This window comes from Parus major, chromosome 12 (assembly GCF_001522545.3).
Source record: "Parus major isolate Abel chromosome 12, Parus_major1.1, whole genome shotgun sequence".
NCBI lineage: Eukaryota > Metazoa > Chordata > Aves > Passeriformes > Paridae > Parus > Parus major.
In genome coordinates this window covers 586,208-612,618 of record NC_031781.1, presented here as the reverse complement: position 1 = coordinate 612,618, position 26,411 = coordinate 586,208, and the positions used below count along the sequence as shown (strand labels likewise).

General features: G+C 44.4%; 1 protein-coding gene across 3 annotated transcripts in view; it reads right to left on the bottom strand.

Annotated features, from left to right (window-relative positions):
• The window catches only part of FBLN2 (fibulin 2), a 90,455-nt gene that overhangs the window by 8,133 nt on the left and 55,911 nt on the right, over positions 1-26,411 (bottom strand). For all 3 annotated transcript variants that reach the window (XM_019008078.2, XM_019008077.2, XM_019008076.1), the window contains exons 3-11: positions 22,349-22,460; positions 20,708-20,837; positions 16,331-16,517; positions 15,315-15,521; positions 11,857-11,973; positions 11,330-11,431; positions 4,437-4,571; positions 3,164-3,301; positions 2,727-2,870 (exon numbers count right to left, since the gene is read on the bottom strand). In XM_019008078.2, coding sequence (XP_018863623.1) covers positions 2,727-2,870; positions 3,164-3,301; positions 4,437-4,571; positions 11,330-11,431; positions 11,857-11,973; positions 15,315-15,521; positions 16,331-16,517; positions 20,708-20,837; positions 22,349-22,460 — 1,272 coding nt within the window. The remainder of the gene's footprint in view (positions 1-2,726; positions 2,871-3,163; positions 3,302-4,436; positions 4,572-11,329; positions 11,432-11,856; positions 11,974-15,314; positions 15,522-16,330; positions 16,518-20,707; positions 20,838-22,348; positions 22,461-26,411) is intronic.

Below are 26,411 nucleotides of genomic sequence, written 5' to 3'. Positions count from 1 at the left end.
TACTGCACTATTTGAAATCATGAATTTGAGCACTAAATAATTTCAGAGGATTCCTGGGCAGTTCTCCATCAAACAACAGCCTTGGAGAGGCTGCACCCACACAGTCCCTGCAGGCACCAGGGTCAGGGATGGCAGGGAATGCCCCTCACTACACAGGAATTCCTGACAAGAACTGAGATTTCTGCTGGAACACTGAGTCCTCGTTTTCTTTTAACCAGGGGTCTCTAATGCAGATAACAATTTGTAAAGTAGTAGCTTTATTCATAATGAATTTGTGTGTGCAACCCTTTTGTTAGTTTCTCCAAGGTTCTGTATTCCATTGCATTCAGACTTTAATTAGTTCTAGGGCATTACACCATCAGAACTATGCCACATTTCACACTTACAGCAGTTTTCAGCTAAATCAGGCAGCTTTTAATAACTCATTTGCTAAATCAGAAAATCAGAACATCTTAAAGACAGATGAATTCTCTAAACAGAGGAGATGACCCTACAAGTGCTGTTCTGCTGAAGAAACACGTGCAGAGGATGTTTTTACTACTGTGAATAAATCTGATTCAGGAATCTAATTAGCTATTGTAGTGCCTCAAAGACACTAGTCTTTATCACAGAGGGAGGAAATTAGGACCATATGCTTTTCTTCTCTCTTCTCTCTGCCTACTTAAAAAAAGCCATTCAAAAAACACCAAACAGCACAGACCAGCACAGAGTGCACACAGCAAAGGCAGAGAAATCACTAATCTACATCAATTACGTTTTCCCAAAATCAAGCTAGAGAAGTCTCCTTATGCTGCTCCTGAACAGCCTTGTCAGTGGTGTAAAGCAGAGACAGAGGGCCATCAGGAATCACAACCCATTATGTCACCTCACTGTGCTCTAGAGCAGAGATGCTGGAGGATTAATGACAATTTCCTCCTCACTCATGGATTAACACTGTCACTTTCTTTTAGGAACAACTGGGGAGAAAAACTGGATTCTTTCTGTAGCATCCATTTGAAATTTAGGCACGTAACTTGCCCCAGCCGTTACAGAATCACAGAATCATTAAGGCTGGAAAAGGCCTCAGAGATCACCAAGTCCAGCTGCTGATCCAGCACCACCACGTTCACCACTAAGCCATGTCCCCAAGTGCCACACACACACGTTTTCTGACCGTGTCCAGGGATGGGGACTGCACTCCTGCCCTCATTTGCAGGGTACACGGAGCAAAGGCTGCTGGCACTGCAGCCAGGCCAGCTGTGCTGCTCAGGGCTGAGTCCTGCCTTGTGGGGAAAACGGCATTCAGGGAGACACTGCCATGGTGGTCACCCTAAAAACAACCTCAGCGTCACCACACTCCAGGTGGCGCAACCATACCCAGCCCAGGTGATGTGGCTGAGAAAGGACTGATCAAAAGCAGCTGCAGACTGTGTCTGCACACAACTGAGAGAGACAGGATTTTGGAGCTTCTTTTTGTAAGGACTGAAATACCCCAGGCTGTAACAGGACAGCTAAGAACACAGCCCTGCTTTGCCCTGAACTTACGAAACTCAGTATTTGAAAGCTTTTTCAATTTCGCAGTCGCACACATGAACTGTTCCTTCCAAATCTGCTACTTCCAAATCTTCTCTACCTTTCCTTACCCTGGCCATGCATGGTCTGGACAGTCCTGGGAGTAAAACCATGAGGAGAGGTAGAGAATAATGAAGAGGAAAAAGGCGAATGCAGAAAATATCTGTGGAAATGGGGCCTAGCTGTACCACTGGTGTGCACTACAAGTTGCTAACCATGACCAAACTTGTTGTAGTGCATCTAAAGAGATGGGAGAGGGATTACAACACAAACTAATGGCTCTCAACACAGTTCCCACCCACCTACAGCACTACAAAGCACATTTCCCTGAAGTGTCATCCTTCCTCTATTCCAGGGGGAAGATAGGTAAATACCTCTGGGGTATCACCACTAAGCAAACTGCTGCTTTGTCATTTCTTTGTTTCCCCTGCTGTCATTTTAGAATTTCCCATCTCATGTAACTTGGAACACAGGGAATTGGAGAACACCCATCCAGCCTTGCCTTGGGCACCAGGGACTGAGCTTCCCAGCCCTTGTCGCCTCATGTGTGCATTTACAGACAAATGCTAACAAGTGCTGGAATCTGCTATTCTGAGTCAGTAACTCCCTAAATATCACTGGAACAAATACAAATCAGGATCAAGCTGTGTGCCAGCCTATGTGAATATTTCATTCACTCATTCTCCTCAGAATTCTTTTCACACAGTGAGAACTTATCCTAAACTCTCACAAGTGGATGTAATGGGGAACACCATGCACAGAACATCCCTACAAAGAACATTCACTTGGTGCTACTCTTGTGAGTCCCCAAACCCAGCATTCCTCGTTTGCTGCAGATCCCTTCACTTCCAGGGTGGTACTACAAAAACCACCGAGGAATTGTGGTCTTGACTGACAGGATGAGTTTAAAAAGCAACTGAAGCACGTTCTCTCCAGAGTGGAAGCCAGTGAATCCCATCAGCAGCCAAAAACAGTTGCTGAGCATACCAAGAGAAACTCCATGGAGCAATGAGAAATCAGGATCCTGCAGCACAAACAAATCCCAGAGCTGCAGGGACAGCAAATTCCCATTCCTCAAACACATTTAGGAATCAGGAGGTAACTCTAAACATCTCTTTAGAAGTTAAATAGATTTTTCCCCTGAGAGCCCCCATCCAGCCCCACGCTGCCCTCACCAACACAGCGTGTGCCCTCCTCGTTGGAGTGGTACCCTCTGCTGCAGCTCAGCATGTTCCTCTGGCATGTGTAGGACCCCACGGTGTTGATGCAGTTGAATCCTGGCTTACAGGGCTCAGGAAGAGATGTGCACTCATTGATATCTGGTGAAGAAAATGAATAGAACAGTGAGAGATGCTATTTAACCCTTCTGGTCTATTTTCTTCCAACTGTCACTTCTTTTTCTTCAATTTCTTGTGCTACAAAGATAAAGCTGATGAAGGGCATAGTTCCAAATTCAACGTGCAAATATTCGCATCTTTAAATGGACATCAGTGTTGACACTCAGTTCACAGCAGGGTTTGAGGAAAACTCCACATCCAAGAGGTCAATGCACAGCTCCTGAGAGGTCCAGGAGCTGCAGCACAGGGCACAGAGCCGTGCTGCTCACACTTACCCACACAGTTCCCCTCAGGGTCTTGCAGGAACCCATCCATGCAGCGCTGCTTTGACTCGCAGTAGAACGACCCCTCAGTGTTCTGACAAACAAAGTTCACTTTGCAGCTGTGAGTTCCTCTCTCGCACTCATCGATGTCTGTTCATCACACCAAAACACCAAACTGGGGTTAGTTCAGCTCTACCTTTCAGTAGCCTTCATGGCCAGGTAACCTCCAGAAAGGAAATTAGGAGGCATTATTTCAACAGACACGTGTTACCAATGGGAAGTCTGAGAGTTAAGTGTGTGTGCTCTTGGACATCACTTCAGGATTTGTCAGCTCCTGCAGCAAATTTGATTCAGGTCCTTACTGCCTCATTTACAGCATCTCTCACAACCCACAAATACCAAAATTAGCTTTTTACTACTGCAGTTTTTTACTACTACTGTAAAACAATTTGTAAATATTGTAATCCTCTAGCACCTGATTTCAAGACTAGAAGTTAAATTAGATTAGTAATAAATGTTAGAAATGCTCCAGAATCAGACAGCAGAACAAGACATTCACAAAATAGCCTCTTCAAGTAAACCAAGCTTTATTTATGACAGCTGTCTATAAAGGGAGATTTCTGATAATATCTATTTTATAACTTTATGTTCTATGTCAAAAGCTAAGTTCTCTCCTTAGGCATCTCTTACTCCAGCTATCAAGGAACTGTAAAACTTGTAGATGTAAATAACAGTGAGTTTTGCCGTGAATGCAGGGCATGTGTGTCCCTGCACACTCCTATGCTGCTGTGAGCACTGATGTTCCCTTCTTTGTCAGACACCTACAGAGGCCAGGACAGGGGGGATGAAGAATAACTTCATAACCCTGTGACCATTCCAAATGGTTACATGTAAATGTAAAATGCAAATAAATGCTGAAAGAGATTCTGAACACAGGAAGGATGGGGCTATCAGCCCCGTGATCCATTCAGGCTGGGAATTTTTGCTGGAATCGCCAGCAAACAGCATCAGCTGAGCCAGGCAGAGGAGCTAAGGGGGATTCCTCCATCAGGGAGATGGCAAACCCTAATTCAGAAGGTTTCATCCATGTTCTAAGTAATTTATAGTTATCCCTGGAAACCATTTCAAATGAGTGAATCTGCAGGAGGAGTCTGAAAAGCCCAACACTTCCATGATGAGCAACCTTTTTTAGCTGCAGAGCTGGCATCACAGAGCAGCAACACCAAAATGCTGTGCAATCCCTTCCCTTCCCTCTGTGTTAAGAGCTGAAGAACACTTTCCTTACCCACACACTCCCCATCCTTCAGCTCGTGGCCGGGCTGGCAGCTCAGCTCCTGCAGGCAGCGGAAGGAGCCCATGGTGTTGACACAGTGCTCTCTCCTCTGGCAGGTGTGTCTCTCTGTCACACACTCATTGATGTCTGTGAGAAAGAGGGAACAAATCAGTGCCACAGTGTGCCAGGGCATCTCCCTGTTCCTGCTCTTTTGGAAGGAGCAGAAAGCTCAAATGAAAGACAGCCAATACAGGTACAGTGCTCTGATGGAAGATGTTTTTAGTCCAGGGCCTTTGGTTAGCACAGAGTGACTGAAGAGACACAAATCACAGGGGTGTTTCCTCCTCCTCCCCTTTTCCCAAATGCCATGGGGATGGTTCAGGCACTGGGGACAGGATGGACAGAACTGAGGAAAGGCAGGGTGGGCAGAGGATTGATGAGCAGCCAGTGGTGAAGGGATGGGAACTCCTGGACAAGTGAATGAGAAAGGGATCAATGCCCAGTGCTCCTCACCAGACTTCCACAGCCCAGGCCACTGAGCAGTCCTGCTGCCTCAGGCCAGGCTGACAGGGGATGCTGGGGTGGCACTGCTCCAGGGATGGGAGCTGAGGCTGCCTGCTCAGCTGGATCATGCTGGTACCTGTTCCCTAAGGAATGCATCTTGGGACTGAATATGCAGGGACTCATGGAGAGGAACCCTGATGGCCCAATCAGGTCTGTAAATTTGTATTTTGAGCTTTAAAGAGATTTGATTTCAGCAGGTGGAGTAGTGGAAAGGTTCTTTTTTAAAAATCACTTCAACACAAGATTGCAGAGCCTGGGACAATTAGGGAAGGAATATGAAACACCTTTAAAATTATACGTTTTGATAGGCTTGGATGAAATTATCTCAAATTCAGCTTTTGCTTATGTTAATAATGAAAGCTACAACAGCCTGATGAGAAAATACTTCGAAGCAACAAAAAGGGACAGAGACTGAGAAATTGTCTTGCCAACCTCTACAAAACCTCACACGTTCCCAGTTCTATATAAAGCTAAGAATTGCTAGAGCTAACAAAAGCCAAATGTGACCAGAACCATTACCAGTCCTCTGGCTGCTCTGTGCATGAAGCTGTTTTCATACTACACAATAAAGCAAGTATTGTTTAAATCAGATTTTCAATTTGGCTGTAGAACCTCATTCTCAGATAAGTACATCAGATACATGACTTCCCCTGTGGAGCACAAAAACAGGAAAAGCAATTTGAAAAGATTTTTGTCTTTAAAAACAAGTCAGCTGGTTTTCTAGCAAAGAAATTAGGAGGAGCACCAAAAAACTTCAGTTCCTGGTGGACTTGGATAACTGGTGATGTGCACTGAGTTTTGCAAGACCTGCACTAGCTTGGTTACATTTCACTTCTCACTTATTCCTACTTTCTTTTTTTTTTTGCTCTCTGCCATTGCTACTCTCCACATGCTTGGCTGATCCAAAGCAAGGTCCTGGCCATCACCTGGATATCTTTCTACCTCCTGTCCCATACAAAGTCTGAGCTCCTCCACCGAGGAGCAGGTCCTTGCCTGGCCCAATGTTCCTACAGGGTTATCTCCCCCTAATGCCCGTGCACCTTCCCAGTTTCTATTCATTAGAGTGAGGAGCATTTTCACAAGTGATCCTGTGGGTGTAGCAAAACCCCTTCACATGCTGGGAGATGAATACAAGATGCTGTGGTAGATCCCTCTTGCCTACTTAAACTTAATTCTTTCATATAATTTTAATTTTTTAAAAAAATTTTATTTTAGAGAAAACCAGCAATGGATGGCCACTTAACAGCACCCAAAGCACTGCAAGACTTTCTGCTGGCTGTACCACAGATCTGAGATTATCTATTCTTGCAAACCCCAAAGAGAACTCTCACATAAACACACTGACAGCATCACACTGCAGCTCATGAGCGTGAGTCAGTCCAGCACCACATCAAAAGAGAAAGCATGTTTGTCTGAAATATGAACCAAAGAGGGTAGGAGGCATTCCACGTGATCAGCAGGTGGAATATTAAGTAACAGGCATAAAAAAAGGTTGTGATGTCAGAGGGAAAAAAAAATCTAATACGATTTCATGTTTTGTCTCTGTTTTTGATTCAATTTTCAAAACTCTGAGTACTTGCAAAAATATGGAGAACTGACTGGAAAGCATTTGGGGAAGTTAAAATGATGGAAACAGCAGATTAGAATGCAGAATTCTTACTTTAAATGGAAGTTTTGTGCATGTGAGACACTGACAAGCTCTAAAGCCTGACTGTGAGCTGGGCTGAGCTGCAAGGCTTAAACCCTGAGCCATGGCCTTGCAAAGCTCTGCTCTGCCTGTCCAGAGTCAGGACATGAACCTCTGGCTGTGTTATCAGGCCAGCTGCCGGCCCACCACAATCCCCTGGACAGTTTATCATGCAAACATGTCCAGTTTTGTTCACTTTTCTAAACAAATTCCTAAATTTGCCACAGAATCTGGAGTGCCCATAGCAGGTCTCCCTCCAGTCCTGGAGGCCAACTCCACAAGTCAGTAAGATGCTTGACAGAGCACTAGGAATAAATAACAAGAGCTACGTTTTCAATCTCAAACACAGTTAATTCTAACACTGGACCAGCTGTGGTATTCATCCAACCCAATTAAGGCTGTGAGGGAAAGTAAGATGATATTTACTTTAAAAAACTGGAAAAAGAGGAAAAATAACTCAGTCCTATACTTTAAACAAGTCACACAGTTAATTTTTGAGGAATCTACTCAGTCTGTGTGTGTGTGGCAGCAACATTCCTCACTTTATGGCAGTAAAACCCAGAATGAAATACAATCATGTAGTAACTCTTTTTTCCCCCAGATCTGCTGCTGCAAACAGCAATACACACCATCCCTGAGCACATTTCTGCACCCAAGAGCTGGCATTTCTGCCATCAACATTTTACCTAGTGCAATTTATTTCAATATGCACTTTGACATCAAAAGCTCATTTTGATGCACCTTCCTATTAAAAAAGTGAAATGTAGACTTTTCTTGTGCTGCATCTGCAGTTTCTCATTATTTTTTTCTCTTTAAATCGCCTCAGCTCTGTTTGTTTTATGGGACACATCTGTGCAATGCAGGCACTTTGTAAATTTGCAACCACCCACCCTGTGGCTCCAGGAATAAAGAGCCCATGTCCTGCTCCCTGTCAGAAGGGAAACTGAGGTGGGAGTAGCAAAGACAGGAGCAGAGCTGTCAGTGTGCAGTGGGTGGTGTGAATGACTTTGCCTGAAAGTCACCAGAAAAGCAATGCCCAGCCTGGCTCTTATCTCTGGAGAACATGGAGCTTCCAATCCAAGGACATTTCAGTATCTGCTCCCAAAGACACACAGAGGCACTGTGTGAGAGCTGTTTGAACAGCTGGTGACTCCTCTCTGTGCATGACTGGCTTTTTTGGGAATCCTGGGCTTCTGCTCCTGAATGCACCTGGAATTATAATCCCTCTACCTCTGACGAAAGGAAAAGATTGTTCCTCCAGTCCCTAAAATAGGCAAAGAGTAACATCGTTAAACCAACAAGAATTTGCAAGCTAATTACCAAAGGCTTTCTCCTGGTGTTTGGGACAGCTCAAGGTGGAGAACAAAAGCTGTTAGGCTGGAAAAGGATACCCCAGGAGAACGAGGCAGTGAGCAAAACACAAACCACAGTATGCCTGTGGCTTTCCCCTTGGACTACAAAAGTAGGAAAAAATGTTAAACACGGCAAATGTTCTCCTGGCACAAGACATGGAGCGGAGCTGGATGGGAGTAGGGAGCACACAAAAAAAGGGACGTGAATTTCCAAAGTTTTTTAGGTTATTTAAAAGGATACCTGTAAAAACTGCTCTGCATTAGAGGAATATAGAGGTTTGGTGTTTAGTGAGGGAGAAGGGTTTCACAGATGAGAGTTGTGTCTTTGCTTCCATAAGCAGTGCCTGAGGTTTATCTGGTATCAGTCATAATAAAACTGCAAACTGTTCTAATGTCCTGGGACAGAGGGAGAACATGAATCAAAGGAAGTACATGGCACGTGCCACAGCAGCTGCTGCCAAAGCTGCAGACACACAGGCACTGGTTTAGTTTCAGAACACTCCTGGGAGAGGTGAAAAAGAACATCCTTCCTGCAGAGTCTAGGGAAAACATCAGGGTGTTCACTGGCAAGAGTCAGGAGCAGAGTTCAAGGAGGGGCCATTCCTGGAGCTGCCAGGCTCCCATGCAGGAGTGTAGGGCCTGCATCAGGCTCTGGGCACACCCTGGACACCTCCAGCACCAGCCTCACCTCAGGCTGAGCTGTCTCATAAAGGCCTCCTTCCTTTCACTGCTGTTCTGTCAGCCATTTCATTGAAACCAAGTAATTCCATTAGTTTTCATTCTTACCAGTGCCTCTGATTTCAAAATAAATAATAATAACAACTAAGAAATAAAAAGCCAATGTCAACAATTTAAGGAACACCCAAAAAGTGATAAATCACAGTTCTTCTCTGGATTCTGACACTGTAGATGATACTGCTCATGCCCAAATGCTACACAGTTCTTATTAATCAGATGGGATCATAGAGCTTTAAAGACAGGAACAAAACCAAAGGTGTGGTGGTCAGAAAAACAGTGTTATAAACATAGACAGGAGGACAGGGGTGGAAGAAAGCACTTCATTCACACAGGACATCATAGTCATGGGCACTGATGCCTTCATGGATGACTGGAGGTCTCCAGGTACTCCATTTGTCCAGGCAACACTGCTGCTGCCTCCTAACCCAGCCTCTAGAAAAGTACCCAAAAAAGAAACTACTTCACATAAGCTGAGGCCCTGGCTGCTGGAAGCAAATTAAATCCTCATAAATACGCTTGTAAAAATGGATTGGTTTCTTACATGAAGTTAAACAGCAGGGATGATCCAGCAGAATTATGACACATCCTTTATTTTTACACAAAGAAATTCATGCCAGAATCAACAAAAGACTCATGTGAATTTTAAAATGCCCTCCCTTTGGAATGTATCATTTCCAGTGCCCGCACTCATGCAGATTCTTGAGCTGCATTTCTGAAGTTTTGTTTGGTGGTGTCTGGAACTCGGCAGTGTTGAACTGTGCAGAGGGATCAGCTGCTCTGATCCTTTAGCTCAGTTTGCAGCCATCAGAGCCGCTGTGCTCACCACACCCTCAGGGCTCAGGGCAAGGCTACCTGCATCCTCAGAACTATGGCTGGGGGAAAAGCCAAACAGCACACAACTCATGAGGTGAAGGGCTGAGCAAATGGTGCACATGTGTTTGTACTGACTGGCTCTGAGGTGTCAGATGCAGGGATGGCCAGAGAGCCTGGAGCACGATGGTGTGGAGGCGTTGCAGAGCATGGAGAGCTGTGATGCTGTGGTGAACTGCGTGTGCCTCTCGTCTTACCAACACATTTCCTATGCCTGTTGAGAATAAAGCCCTCTGCACACATCCCACTGTGGCTGACACAGGAGAATGATCCCAGTGTGTTCTCACATAATTGTCCGCTGGAACAAGCCTGAGCACCTGTGAGGCACTCATCCAAATCTACAGCAGCACAGGGCAGCCAAAAGGGAAAAACAGAACTCCATTAGAACAGTTCCTGAAACAAAACAACATTTCTTTCACGCCGGGGATACCGAGATGGAGTGTGCTGGAGCTCCCACATCAGCACCAGGCTGTAATACAAGCATTGTTACACTGAAAACAGGGCTGGAATAAACCCTCAGAAATCATTCAGTCCATGCTCACACTCCTGTACTTTTACAATTCCAGAAAGAAATATCCTTAAAAACAGGCAGGTGTTCGCACAGAGACAGTGCACACTCCTTGAAGGAAACCTGTTCCAGTGCACCACCACCCTCACCATCAGATCCTGACTCAATAGAGATTATAAATGTCCCTTGCCAACATTTAAAGTCACTGTTTCCACTGAAAAATACAATTTTTTTTCATTTCCTGTAGGAAAACGATTGCCTTGAAATGCCCCTTTTGATTCTGACACTAATTAATCAAATTAGCTTCCACCACACTTGAGTAAGCAGTGTACTGTGAATATTTCATCTGGTGATATTAAAATCCCATTTTCTTCACAGACTGTCAGGAATTTCATGAAAATGATTTGTTATTCAATAACATCTAAGATTAAGAGTGATGTGGATCATTTGTGAACAGTTCTGAGCATTGGGAGCTCCTGTTTGCATTTCACTGTCACTGCTCCCTTAGAGATCTGTAATTAAGGCATGTCACAGGGCATTGCTTCTGATCCCCAAACCCTCCCTGGGCAAACATATCCCTTGTCACCACTCAAGAACGTCCATTTAAAATTTCTGTGATGGGAGTGGTGCTGATGGAGCTTTGGAATTCACCGCTCATCACTGGGCAGGCCAGAGCTCCAGCAGCAAGAGGAACACCTGGAGCAGGCCCAGATCCCATGGCACATCGTGCCTCAGCTGTGAAGCCTCCCTGAGTTCAGGTTTCCAAGGCAAGAGGAAGTAGAAGCAAACAGAGCAGCTGCCAGGGCAGAGCTGTGCTCTGAGGGTGACCCAGGACAGCAAAGGTGCCTGTGTCCTGCTTGCTGCTCCTGTTCCCAGTGAGACTGCTGTGTGCCCACAGTTGTGCACACAGAGCCTTAGGAAGAACCTGAGTGGGAAGAGAAACCAGGACTGAAAAAAAGCCTGCAATGTCAGAGTTAAAAAGCACCAGCCTAGGCTTGCCTCCACCTCGCCAGGTAACAGCCCTGCTGTGCTTCAGAAGGTATCTGTGAGGCAGAACTGGGGCTCCTTCTGCCAAATGGTCTCTCTGATGGCACTGCAATTCCCAATTCTGAAAATGAGGAACACCCAGGGGTGTGGGGTACATGAACATTTAACCATGGCTCTGTGGGGAGTCCAAAGCTCTCACCTTCACAGGAAACCCCGTCAGCCATGAGTGTGTACCCAGCCATGCAGGAGCACACAGCATCTCCTTCCACGATGTTGCACAGGTGCTTGCAGGGGCCGTTATCTGCACAACACAAAATTGCAAAATACATCAGGACCCCCAGCACAGATCAGCTGCAGCTCCACTGCAGGCCAGCCAGGCACAATCTGAGCTCAGGCAATAAGCCTGTAGCCAACCTGTCCAGGCAACCCTAAGCACTGCTTCCAACCCTCCTGCTGCACACAGACACACCTGGCCACTCCTATCTGCACTGCTCACATCACCCTGCACAGCTGCACTGCCCACCCCAGCCTGAGGAGCAGGTGGGGAATAACCCTGAAAGCAGAGAGCAGCCTCAAATTTCTCCCTCAGGTCTCCCCTGACAATTCTTCAGCCTTGTGCCAGCAGTAACAGATTAGAGCTGTGCACTGAAATCAGACTGGAGAAGGGATGAGTGGAATTTTATTCTGTTTCCAAACATTCCTCTGCAGCTGACACCCCCAATGTACCTTTGCACTTGTCCTGCTCTTCCTGCAAGGACACCACGAGGATGGGCTGGGAGGGAGAAGCTACTGGAGGGATGGTGGCTTCGGCTTCCAGCCTGGTCACCTGTCCTCTGTCAGGATCTGCAAGGCAAGGGAGGGTCAGGGACAGCTCCATCCCCACCAGACACAGCAACGGGTGATCCCATTCATCCCACTCCCTCATGGTCCAGAGGAGAAAACAAACATCATGGATACAGATCGGAGAGCCTAGCTGACAGTAACTTCTGTAAAATACTGCAGTATCTGAATAAACTGGAAAGAGCTAATTTAATTTTTAAAATATTTGCTGTATTTTAAATACAGTGACTGTCTTTCATTCGGTATTTGATGGAAAAAGAAACCCAAACCCAAAACAAGCCTTTGACCTTATCCTGTCCATCCTATTTCAATGCAAACAAACAACAAAAACCTTTGCAAGGACAGGATACTTTGGAATGACTTTTGTACAGCCAAGTGGAAAACATGACAGCTGCTGTCTGCCACTAATACTTTCAACAGACAATAATGTTAAAGGTACAGCAAAAAAAGAGCTCTGTTACATCAGTAAGAGTAACCCAGTTTATCAGTATCATCAAAACAGAAAGAACAAAAGAAACAAACAAAAGAAGCCTAAATCCATAGGGCTGAATTCTCCCTTAAGAGGGATGTGTCCTGTCCCCACTGAGTTCAAGTGTCACCTGGAGCAAAGTGTGAGCTCCAAAACAGTGACAACATTAAATGACTAATGGTGACTGAAGTGCAGCTTTGGAGTATGGGAAGAGTGATTCCCTTAAACAAATGAAGTCAGCAGGTGTGGAACAGAGACAAACAAAAATCACCTGCTTGGGGCACGGCCTGAATGATTTCCCCAGGAATGCCCAAGATGTGCACAGACACAGAGGAACAAGGAGAATTGAAAGGCCACTGTGCCAGGTATGGTCCAGCCAAGCAAAGGTTCCCAATCACCTCCCTCACCCTCCCTCAACTTGGCCCAGCAATGGCAGCACCACCCTCCCTGCCCTGGCCCCTGTCGTGCACCTCTGCAGTCCCACGGTGTCCCCTGCCCCTGTCACAATCCCATTCCCCAGCTGAGCTCTGCAAACCCCTCTGCACCCCTGGGCACACCGCTGGGCACCACAGTCCTGCAGATCTGCAGGAACATGACTTCCCAGGTCACAAGATGCTTCACCCAGAACTTCAGCTGACACAGTTGTCATGGAGTTACTTTACCTTTAAGAAAAGTTGAAGTTTCTGGGAACTGCCTGGAGTCTTTTCTCCTGACCAATTATCGGTCATTGCTGAGAACTGACAGCAGTTTAGGCCATTGAAAAGTGGGATCAATTTGTGAACCCTACCTTAAAGTGTAAAACCAGAGCTCTCTTGGTTCTCTTTGTTTCCTGGCTGTGAAGGGTAGCAGAGCTCCGGCCTCCCGTTCCCAGCCCAGGCCATGCGGCCGGGCGGGGACAGGGCTGGGCCTGCTGCATCTCCCGGCTGGGAGATGGGGCCTGCGGGGGGTTTTCCCTGGGCTCGGGCCGGGCCGGGCCGATCTCTGGCTCGGCTGCAGGGTTTTTGCTGTAACTAAATTCACTAGAAACTGCTGAGTGAAGAAGGAGAGGGGCTCTGGGCCTGCAGCGGGCTGGGGCGGCGACTACACTCTCCAGAGCAGCCATGAGGAACTTTCCATCACAGACTCCTGCACCAGCCGAGGCCACAGAACTGCCTACAACAGCCTGGGCAAGATTTTAACTCTTTCATTACCCAGATGAGACTTGCGGATTAATCTTTTTATCCAGAGAGAGAAAAGGAGAGTGATCAACATGAAAAGAGACTTTATAAACTACCAGTGACAAGAAAGAAAAGAAGCTTCAGAAAGGTAGAGAATTAAGAAGATGATTTAATTTAGCTGAAATATCTTTCTGTTAGACTATGGAGATGGACAATGAAGTCCTGGAAAGAACTCCTTTAATTCATGATAAGTATCTAGGGAGGAATAAAGTGTTCAAAGTGTAAACTTGAGTAATTATGGTATAGTGAAGTGTTGGGAGATTTGAAGCCTTGAGAGGCGATGAGAAAACTGTTGTCTAGTGAAGCTCACAGAAACAGATGAAGAAGACTTTTTTACCTTTGAATACTCATCCTTAAAAATGCTATCCCTCGACTCATGACCTATACACATCTCAGAGTGATGTAAAAATGGGAGGGGTGGGCTCTGATAACAGCAGCTCTGGGCAGCTGATATCAGGGCAATGGAAAACTATAACAAAAATAGTTTTCTTGTGAGAAACTCCATAAATTAACAGGAAGAAACTTCTGTTTCTCTACAAAGACTGATGAAAAGACTGTAGCAAGAATTGGGACTGTTTTAACCACCTAAGTTCCAAAGTTTTTGTCTCTGTTGTCGTGTGAACAAAGGAATAGTGAGTAGATAAGAGATGAAAAGGTTTTTCTGGAAGTTTATTCTGGTGTTCTTATTACTGTAGTTTGTCAATAAACTTTGTTTATTCCTTTTAAGTTTTATGCCTGTTTTGCTCTTGTTCTAATCCATATCTCACAGCAAGAAATAAGTAATTTTCTTAGTTATTAGTTTTTAAACCATGACAACAGTGCTGGGAGAAAAACTGCAAAGCAAGACCACAGATACACTCCAGGTGAGCAATCAGGCCAAATTCTGCAGTGTTAAAATAACTTTTCTTTGCCTCTTTTGGATTAGGCTCCTTTTCCAGAATTTTAATATAAGCAGAGCAGACAGCTGCCACAGGAACAGTCAAATGCATTCCTGAGGTAAAGGCTGTAACACAACATTGAGAAGGATCACATACAGAACACTCTTTTTGGCTTGGGCAGAGGATTAGAAGCGTAAGGAATTCTGTCATTGGATGGAAACACTGGTTTTGCTTGTTAAATAACAGAAAGCACTTGTAACTAATATGAGGTTTCAGCTTTCTGGGTTATCTGACTTGAAATTGTGCCATTGGAGAACTCCACACGTCAAAACAATTAGAACACAATAGACTTTACTTTCCAGACTTCCACCACATAAATTTAGATAAATACAGAGAAATTTAGAGTTTGTTATCACTGAAGCATGTTAATTTCAGATAAAAATCAAAGCTTAGGAAACAATGTTGTCTGTCTGAACTGAGTTGAGTTTATCTAACTTACCTAAAGAAAACCTAACTGTGAAATACAAAATTACTCTGAGAAGAACAGGTACTTCTTTAAAAATCTTTACAAATCCTCTTCTGAAAAGTGCAAACACTCTTGATTTGAACATATGAAACACCACCCTTATCCCATACCACCAAACACAAAAATAAGGCATACTTGAGTTTCCTATATTATAATTTTTCTTTTTACAAAATTTTGGGTTTTGACCATGAATCAACACCCATTAAAAAAACCTCAGAGAGAATCTGCAGAGTTTCTCATATCCCTTTTCTCACCTGGAGAGCAGCTGATGCCATCCTCCTGCAGGGTGAACTCTGGGAAACACGAGCATTTGTAGGAGCCCACGGTGTTGATGCAGAGATGCTGGCAGAGCTCCCCCCCATAGAGAAGACACTCATCCAGGTCATCTCCAGGCAGGTTATTGGACAGCTCAGCCTCACTGCTGATGGACAATGCTGCATGGTGATCTTCCCTCTCTGAAACTACAGCAGAACATCTCTCACAGCTGTTTTAGTGTTGGGACTGGAAAGAATGGGGTATGTGTGCACACAAATGCCAAGAAAAGGCAGATCTACCCCAGTTACTGAAAGGATAAGAACAAAGGAACCCATCCTGGAGATAACACTGATGTGCTGGAGGGCCATCTCCTCCTTCCCTAAGGCTGTAGGGACAGATATTTTGCAGAGGCACTGAGAAACAGCCACAAGGGAGATCACAAGCTCACCTTTCACATGACTGCCAACCCCATTCCCACTGACATTTGAACTAAGGTACTGTGCTGAGCCCCATCTGAAACTGGCCCCACACTGAATTTCTAAATGCAGAAGTTATTCAGTTGGTTTGGAAACTTTCCAATATCACAATTTGTTGGCTTCTCCTGCATTAGCATTAGCAGCAGCTGGGAGCCACCAAGCAGTGACATGGCTGTCCTTCCTGCTGCCTCTAAACAGCAGCCAAAGCTGGAACACCACCTGCTCCCATTCCTGACCAAGTCTGACAAGGCTTTCTGTGACAATAAAATGAATCCTTAAGCAACATTCTCAGTCAGCTTTTCTTGAACACACACAGCCAAAGTTCCTTGCTCAGTGAGGTCCTAGGTATATTTAAGGATGAGAAACATCCACATATTCTTTGCTTTTTCCAGCCTGCTTTAGGAACAAGGAAATCTGTAGCTGACCTGAGAGGAAAGCAGCAGTGCCCCCAACGCACTGCTCCCTCCAGAATCTCCCCTGAGGGTCTGTGTGAGGCAGAGCCCTTGTCTGCAGCATCTCAGTTACAAATGGACACTCACCCTTCTCGGGGGTCACGGTTGGCAAAGGCTCAGGATGCCGTTTGATCTCGGGATGGATGAAGTGATCCCCCCCTTCACAGCAGGACAGCATCACATGGCTGCAGGGGTAGCCCAGGTTGATGTTGGACTCACAGCTTTTCCCCTCAGTCCTCAGGCGCAGGCCCAGGCTGCAGCAGTCACAGCATTGCTGCAGGACAAGAGCAATGTCAGCAACGAGCATTTGAGAGCACTCAACCAACTGCCAGGGCACTGGTGGAGTCCTCGTCCCTGGAAGTGGTCAGAAGTGGATGTGACACTTGAGGACATGGTTTAGTGATGAACAGGGCGGTGGTACTGGGTTTACAGTTGCACTTGATCATCTTAGGGGTCTTTTCCCACCTTAACAATTCTATTCCATGATTTAACATGGCTTCAAGGATGAGCCCACACACCTGGAACTGATCTGCACTTGCCTAAGCAGTGGAGCATCTGGAAAAACATTTGGAGTGTGGACAGTTGTAAATATCAGAGCTTTACTTGTGCTTGTTTTTGCCATTCTGCACCAACGGGTCAACTACAGCCACAACAAACACAAGGTCTGACTGTGCCAGTGATTTCAGCAACTCCACACAGCAGGAAGGAGTGGTGCTGCAGATCAGCTCCGCCCAGCTCTTGCTCACAGGCCTTGCTTGTGTGTAGTATGAACAAAAATGATAACCAAAATAACACAGATCTGCACCTCCTTGCATTACAGCTCAAAACATGGTCAGTTTGAAGCAACGTGACAGGAACTGGAAATAACTTGCACAGACATGTGGGTCAGCAGCATCCCAGCCCTGTCAGGTGTCAGTAAAGACTCTCCTCTCTGTGCTACTGCCCAGCAAACCTGCTCTGACCTTTAATTACCTGTCTGTGCTGGACAGCATCCTGTTGAGACTGGCTGGAGGGAGGCCAGACTGTATTTGATCCTTTCTCCTCCGTCAGAGTATCTGAACAGTAGCTTCGCTGACACATTCATCTCCCACCTCTTACAGCTTGCTTTGCTGCAGGTGGCAGACAAAAACTGTGCTGCTTTACTCAATCTCAGACAAATCTACTGCACAGTCAGGTCACAAAAAGGCATCAGATAAATGATACCAAACTCACTGTGGATGCACAGTGGATATCTAAGCAAGCAGGGAAGTTGAGGAGCTGCGAGTCTCTGCTGCAGAGACAACAGGGGTCATATCTGAGCTGGACATGCCTTTGTGGATTTGAATTTAAGTGTCCTCTGATCCCTAACTGATTTTTGTATTTTAGCTATAACTAACATCTGTTTCACTGACAGAAAAGCAGAGAGTCTCGTCTCTTCTGCAGCTCCTTTGATAGCCACCCACACACTGAGAGTTTGCAGTTACACTGGAACAGCTTCTCTGAACCCAGAGAGGAGGCTCCAGTCTGTTCAAACATTCACCCCGTGAAAAGGGACATGGGAAATGAAGGGCAGGATTCAAGCTGGCAGCAGGAACTCTAACAACAGAAAGTCCAAGGACAGAACAGTTCCCAGGAGAGAGATCCCTGACCTGGGCAGGGCAGATAAGAGAGGCAGTTCTGTACGTGTATGAAAATGGGGAGGGGTCACTTTTCATCATTAGAAATCCTAGATGGGCATTCCCATTAATCCAGAGCCTGTCTCTACCAGGGAAATGCATCCACTGCCAGCTCAATCCTCAGAAACTCTTCTGCTGAGTCCCTTTTTTCAGAACAGCATTGGGATTTTTGTGAGCATTTCACACTCAGTGCACAGCCTGGCATGTTCAGCCAGCACTGATGGCTGCAGCTCACATTTTATGGCCCTGGTTCCTAATCTGAGAAATCCCCCAAACATCATAAACAGCAGACATTACTCACATCTGCAAATATGCACAGACATAAGGAACTCCCTTCATGGGCCCAAATACATTTGTGAAAAATCTACAGTAAAGGCCTTGAAGAGGATGAATTATTTTGCACACTAAATAATCTAAATTATCTTTTCAAAATAATATTAAAAAAAACCCAAAAAACCCTAGCAATAATGAATTTTGGCCATGCTAGAAGAGGAAAAATTCCTCTTGCCATCCTCCCTAAATCCAGAATCCTCAAATTCAAAATTTTATGGAAAAAAAAAATTCTGTTTTCTGCATTTTTTTTGTTTTAGCTCAGTTTTGTCACCTTCAATATGCAAAACAGAAGAAGTTCAAGATAATACATGTTTTTGCTGAAGTACTGTAAAATATGCAATATTTGCCTTGAAGACCCTGGCCTCTTTCAGTCATAGTTTGAGTCACAATTTATCCCATGTGCAGGCATGACAGAGAGTATTAAATCAGTCATACATCTTTGGGTTCACATATTTTCCAGGTGAACAAAGCTGTCTCATTTTCCAGTGGAAAAACTTGTTCGCTGAAAAGTTCCTTCTAAAATGCAAAAATTGGAATGCCTCGACCTTCCATTAGCTGCTTTTTGAACTTCCCAGGAATTCTACAACTCATTTAACAGAAAATATGACTATTTTTGCCTTGCAATCGAGAAACCCACCTTGGGAATTGTTCTTTGGTTCACAGCTTTCTGCATTCCCCTCAAAACTATCTTTGCTAGAATCCTGCATAATTGGATTTACCATGGTGGAGTCTCCATCCACTAGGAAAAATCCCTAAGCCTGTGCTTTTTGTGTTACAGTAAATAACAATTAAAGCACCCTAAGACTGGGTTGATTTAACACAGGCTGAAGTCCTGGATCTGAAAAATCAGCACTGCCACATTCACCTTGAAGCAAGAGGTGAATACATCTAAAATGCCTGAAAACCTACAAATGTTTGTAACCTGGAGATAAAACCCTGGCTTTTGGCAAGACAGTGTAAGTATCTTGCTGGGTTTGGGAGCAATTAATGAATCTTTCCACATTCCAGACAAGCTTTTTTGATTTATGCCACATTTACTAAGAGCAGACTGATCAGGGAAAACGCCACTATGGGACAAGTCAGCATCTTCTGCCAGATCCCCTCTGAAACAATGTTTAACCATAATAAAATTAGAAAACCTTTCTTGTAATACAAAGCATTAGGAAGCACTAAAAAGTCAGATTATTTTGTATTACAGCAGTACATACTGTAATGCTAAAGTAATAAGAAGTCTCAACAGTCTCAATATCTATTGATTTTCTTTTTCAGGGAGTAGTTGCAATGACTCAAGAGCTAAACAAGCTAAATAGGTTGAGCAAAGCTGTTCAGTAATTTAACTATCTCAGAGAGTTTATCTTAAAGGAAAAATCCCATTGGAACTCACATGAGGAACCATTCCATGAGAGTATTTTGTCACTGGTTTCAGCTCAGCCAGAAATGATGGAATTCTCCTTCCCCACCTCTGCCTGAGGAATGGCATGTGTAATCAGGCTGACACTACAGCCTGGCTCTGCCTGGCATGCAAATGACCCCTGGTGAAAACCTAAGAATAACAATTCTGTCACATTTCAGACATATTAATGTCTTCTCCTGAATGCACAAATTGTGCTTTTACTCTAATGATAGACTTCAGACCCAAATTAACAATGGTTCTGAAGATGATAAATCAGCACAGCTAATTAAACCTTAAACCCTGCAGTGGATGTCCACTTCTCTGCTTCTCCAGTGAACAATTATCTGTGAGAATCTGAGATGTACAAGAACAGATAGAACTAATCAGGCTCCTGCTGAGCTGACGGAAGCTGCACTTAAGCTGAGCTATAGCTATGTAAATTATGATCAGAGGGAAATGAATTCTGGAAGGCAGTGTTCTGGTGAAAACAGGACAAGCTGAATCTTCCAACTGGTTTAAATGGGTTTGGCTCCACTGGTTCTCATAAAGCAAATCTCATTTATCTAAGCAGAGGCTGTGGCTCAGGATTTGTGATTTGTGCTGTCCATTAACAGTTTGCCTTTATTTATGAACAAAAGCTTCCATCATCAACTAAATGCTTGTTCCTCTAATACAGCATTGTGTACAACTGGGAAGGGGGGGCACAATTCAACACTGGAGCCAAGCAAACTGCCCAGTAATGGGTTGCACGTTATATCTTCAATTAGGTTTTGCCACATCATTTTCTAAATTCTTCTACACTATAGATATAAAAACTAAAATGGACTTTTCAGCTACTTCCAAAGCGAGGAAGCAAAAGCAATACAGTTAGGTCTACAAAATGGATATGGAAATTAATTCTAAATAACATTACTGTAAAGTTTTAAAAGGGGATGCAAACTGAAATGCAAACAGCACCATCTCACTGCCACATTCCTGCAACTTCATCTTTCCCATGCCCCACAGAAATGCAGGAACAAAAGCCTGCTGAAGGCAGGCAGTGAGGACACCTTGCACACCTGCAGAAGCAGCAGAGGAGCTCACCTTGTAGGACGAGCCCGCGCAGGGGTCGCTGTCCTCGGGGCCACACGTGTCCCCCTCCTTGGCGGCGATCATCCCGGCCAGGCAGCTGTTCTCCCTCACGGCAGACACACAGCACTGCTTCTGGGCAATCCTGCAAGGGCCAGGCCACCACTGGCACACATCCCTTGGCCAGGGCTCTCTGACACACTCTGGGAATGCCCCAGTGCGCCTAAAGTATCCCGCCTATAACACCTAAACACGTGTGCAGAAAACCATCCTGGCAGAACAGGAACTGATTGTTTTAATTAGCATCTACTTTGTATCTATTCCCTGGATCCCTGGAAGTGTCCAAGGCCAGGCTGGATGGGGCTTGGAGCAGCCTGGAATAGTGGAAAGTGTCCCTGCCCGTGGCAGGGGGTGGAACACGATGATCTTTAAGGTCCTTGCAACCCAAACTAGCCCGGGATTTTGTGATTCTGCTTCTTACAATCTTTAGGTAGTGAGCTGAGCTCGAGCAGACTCTTGGGAGCTGCAGGACTTGCAGGGTTCCAACACAGACTGTCCTGGGGCTGGAGAGGGGCAGGGTCACCAGCTCTGCTCACTGGCACAGCTCCAAGTGGCAGCAGCAAGTTTTTGGCCTTGCTTTCCAGGCACTGAGACCACATACTTGAATACTTTTTTATATAAAATGTTTTCTTTAGACATAATATTTGTAGCCAGGCTTAAATCTTTAACACAGGGACACAACTAAAATTGTACAACTAAGACAACTGAACCCCTGATCTCTTACTCCTTTAAATCCCAGTAAGTTCACAGGGACTCAAACATTTGGGATCTGGCTTTTTCATCTAAAACCAGCCTCACATGTACAGGTGCAACTCACTAATGTACTGGATTTGCACCTACTCGGGCCGAGGCTGGAATTTTTAATCTGTCTTTACTTCACAGACAGCTGGCATGTGTCAGTTATGTCACTCCAGATACCAGTGGGGATGATTTCCATCTCCCAGTAACTTCAGAAAGGTGCAACGACACTCAATTTGATAAAAGGGTTTATACCAAAGTTTTTCAATGATCTAAATGACACAATCAATCTTCGAGAATGTGAGTCTGGAGTGAGTTTGTCTTCATCCCTCTCCTCCAGACTCGTGGGGTATTGGGTCCAGGCTACCCTGCAGCCATCCCTGTCCTGCTGTGCAGAGGGAATCTGGCAGCCTCTCAGAGCTGGTGCTACTGACACCAGCAGCAGGATCAGGCATGTGGTCCTCCCTCCAGCAGAACCAGAGGCCACTCAGGATGGGCAATAAACACATGCCTTAATGACAGGGATAATCACTGCATTTAGCACTTGCCAAGGGAAAGCCAAGCTCTGCCTTCCCATCTAACTGCAACTCCACAGAAAATGGGAAATAAAAATCTGTGCTCTGCTCATGGGAGAGGCAAAAAAAAACCTTTAAAAAGTTTTTGTTTGTATTATATTTTGGGAAAATGGAGGGGGAAATCCTAGTTTCTAATTAGCCATGACTATTGCCAGTCTAGAAATAATTCAGACAATGAATGACACAGTTCTCAGTCTCCTGGACAGCCCAGGAAGTACATTTGATTTCTTCTCAAGCGCTACTCTTTATGCTAACCAAAAATGTTCAGTTTTACCTTACGTACCTGCAAATATCACCATCCATTCCACTTACAGGGATTTCTGTGCACTCCCCGTTGTCTATAGCCCACTGCTGGCCAGCTCCACAGCAGCTCTCAATCAACTCCTTTGTGGAACCTGAACAAAACATACACACAGATTTTCTTAGATTATGTCATACAGAATGGATTTGGTTTAACTCTGTTTCTTAATTGAGAAGATCTTTAAAATAATAGTTCAGGGTGATGTTTTTCCCTTTCTTTCCACATTTTGTTTGGTTAAAAGGAAAAAAAAAGAAAGACACAAGTGATACCTGAAACATCTTGACATAATCGATCACCTGGTGATGTCTTTCAGGGGGGAAGAGCAGAAGGAAATGAAGAGTTTTAAATGCTATAAATGACATAAATAGTTTGAAGAAAACTCCATATTTGACAGCTGTGAACAAAATCCCTGAAAAAAAAATACTTGATACAAGTTGCTTATGGTGCTGAAACAGTGCCCTCACTACACAGGCTGGGTCATCATAGAGTGCCCTGGCCTTGGATGGTTCAGCTGGCTTAAAAATACAATGAAAAGGGTTTGGGAGATGTAATTCTGACTGTGAAACAAAGACATTAAGATGTAGTATGAGAGATGGACATGGAGAATGCTGCTCTAGTTCCCCCATCTTTCTTTGTGGATTTCCACTGAAGATGTGAATTTGCAGGCTGCAGTGAAATAGGATTTTGCTGGATCCTGTATACCTACTGCATAGACTTAGGACACTTTGTTCTCTTCAAGCCTTTGGGGAGGAACAGCCCAAACCAGACCTGGGAACCCTGCAGGTGCAGTGGGTTAATGACCATAGCCATTTGTATCCCCCAGTCCTTGCCCAGCTCCTGCTCACACACCAGGGCACCACAACAATCTGCACATAACCCTCAGGCTATGCAATGCTTTCATTTCATACAGCACATTAACTATCTTAAAATATCCTCGAGTCCTGAGAACTGTATTAGGTGTAAGAACTGCCCTATAACATTGGAGGGTAGATCTATGCAGTTAAACTGGCAGGAAATACATCCAGTACTAGATAATTACAACACTTTGCTATAAAACAGTGAATTTTTAACATAGTTTTAATTCATTCCCTCGGTGGAAACTCCATTCATTTTACCAAGTGCTGAAATACATTTGTTGCTCTTGCTGGAACATGAGAATATAGCAGAATTTAACTATCTATATTGCAGTTATCTACATGATTTATAATTCAAATAAAAGTGAATTACTCATTGCTCACTGAAGACTCACTATCAGATTGCTCTACTGAAGTGCCATACTATTAAACAGTCATATTTGCAAACTATATTGCCTTTTGTTGTGATCTTATGAATAATTAAACCCAGAATGAAGTTATCATAAAATGAACAAACTACTGTACCTTATCTTCATCAGGGTTTTTAAAAAACCTGGAATAACTTGTAATGGGACTCAGAGACATTACCATGGATTTATGATGTTTTAATTCTCCATTAGGAAGAACAAATATATACAACTAAATATATGCACAGGACTGAGGATCACAGAGCTTCTATGCTGGAGAGATTTTCAGCTCAGTGTGTAAAAGAGTTTGAAATACTAAAACATTCAAACAGATCTTCATTTGGAGCTTCCATGATATTAGTAGATTAAGAAGCAGATTTGCATCTGCTCATAGAAAACAAAGTAATTTTGTTTGAGAACTCTCTAATCCCAGATTTTTTATATAGTGTGTGAATCTTTGATAAGTCATTTCACAACCCACCTGTGAATACATAATTTGCTATTTATAGATTTCTTCACTAAGGGAAAAAAAGGCAATTTATGTCAGGCTGCACTACAAAACAGCAGCAGTTTCCTCACCTGTTTGCAGTTCAGAAACTCAGCTCCTGCAATTATCACTCTGAAGATATGAACTACAGAACATTTTGGCCTGATTTCATCCATTTGTGTATTGTCTTTTAAAGACACTTATAAGTTAATTCTACTGTTTTGAAAAATATTTTTCCTTCAGAGAATTTTAATTCCTCCCTGCCCGTGCTTTAAAGTTGTCTCAGTGCCTGACCCAGCCCTTAGCAGCAGCAGGATGGCCTCAAGCTGACCCAGGGCCACATCCAGGTTTTCCATGGTCACATGATATCCCCACAGCTTTTACATGCTAAGAATTTCAGCTTTCAGCTACAAAAATCTGCTGTGGGTGGGTGTATGTATTTTAAAAAGTTTAGTTGAAGCTCCAACTGAGGAAAACACACAGTTAAAGACTACTAAATTATTTCCTCCTGCTGTCACAGTGAACCATAAGTTTGCTACAGCAGCAAAAGAGACAAAGTGGATTTTCATAAACTTTCCTCCCCTTTTTCCCTCACAGTGTTCACAAATTATGTTTCTAGAGTGATAAACCATCAGCCAGCTTTAGAAGGTAAAGAAGGGATAGAATATCTCAGTTTCTTGCCAGAACTTTTTTGACACTGAAGGTTCCCTGATTTCACCTTCACCTGAATTTCCACTCAGACCATTTCACACCTTTAACACCTCCAATTTCGTTGCTTCCTCCCATTTTCACTTCTGTCTGCAGCTCTGCAGAGCATCTGCATCGACTGAATAACTCCTGTAACGCAAATACCCATTCTTGGAGCCAGCACTCCTGCCTGGGCTGTCAGCCTGCTTGCTTTATCCATCATTCCTTCATTCCGTTCCAAGTGCTTCTTTTGTCTAAGCAGAAAGACAGACAAACCTTAGGACATCAGCACTTCCTCACTGAGCCTGGTAAAACCCTGGCACAGGGTGCCCAGAGCAGCTGTGGCTGCCCCTGGACCCCTGGAAGTGTCCAAGGCCAGGTTGGACAGGGCTTGGAGCAGCCTGGGACAGTGGAAGGTGTCCCTGCCCATGGCAGGGGTGGCACTGGATGTGCCTTAAATCTCCTTGTACACAACCTGTTCTGAGAGTCTGCAATTCCTCACACAATGGGAGCAGCAAGGACTAACCATCACACCAACCAACCCACCCACCTACAAGTGGACAACTATCTCCCTTTCTACTAAAATTACTCCAGGAGCCATGACATGAAGGAGTCTCAGATAGCAACTTTAACTACAGAGAGACCAACGTAAGGCAGACACAGTGCAGGGGCCTGGATAGAATCACTTGACTTCAGGCAGAGGTGAAGTTCAAAACCGGTATTAACCCCAAAAACAATTATCTATAAGCCAGGGAAAGCCAGAGCACTGCGTGAATCACCAGGAGGATCAGGGTGTCAGGGGCAGGGCACTGTCAGCCCCAGGCACCCACATCTCTTCACTGCTGGCTTTATTTCCAGTTGTTAATTGCTGGATCAGCACTAACATGTGAGAGAGGCAAAGGTCATACTCCCAAAACTGAGCTGAGCTCTTGCTGTTATGATGGAATTTCCTATTCCATTCCTACACCTGAGGAAAGTAGTTTATCTTCCCCAAAACCACAGTATTTCCACTTGCACCCAGAACATACACTTAACAAGAACTGTTTGCTCACACTGGAGAAAAATAAGCTGTATTTCTTTATCAAATGCCTGCCTGACAATATAAAGCCAAGTATTATGAAAAATAATGACAAAAACCTCACAGAACAACTTGGTAGCATTCTTAAAATACTGAAAAATGACTGCTTCCAGTGGGTCCTTTTTCTGCTCCAATCTCTTCACCATTTAAAGCTCTAATAAATAAATAACAAAGTACTGTAGCTTTACCCCTTAACAGGTTGTCATTTCCTATCTTATCAACAGCCTGAGAGGCGTTATTAAATTCCCTCATTGAATTTCACCATTTAGGTGTGCACTGTAACATGTTCTCAACTTGATTTATCTGTGATGGCTGGGAAGACATTTTAATGAGTAAGGTAAAGAGGAGAACATTTATCTTGGCAAAGACAGGGGAGGGGAGAATGACAACACAACCCCAAGCCAGCTGCTTTCACTCCAAACTGAGCTATCACTTACGTCATTGGGGCTGGTTAAGCTCTCCCCAGGACCTGTTCCCAGATAAATGAGCAGAGGGTTTTACTCTGTGCAGGTTCCTGCAGGCTCCTTCAAGC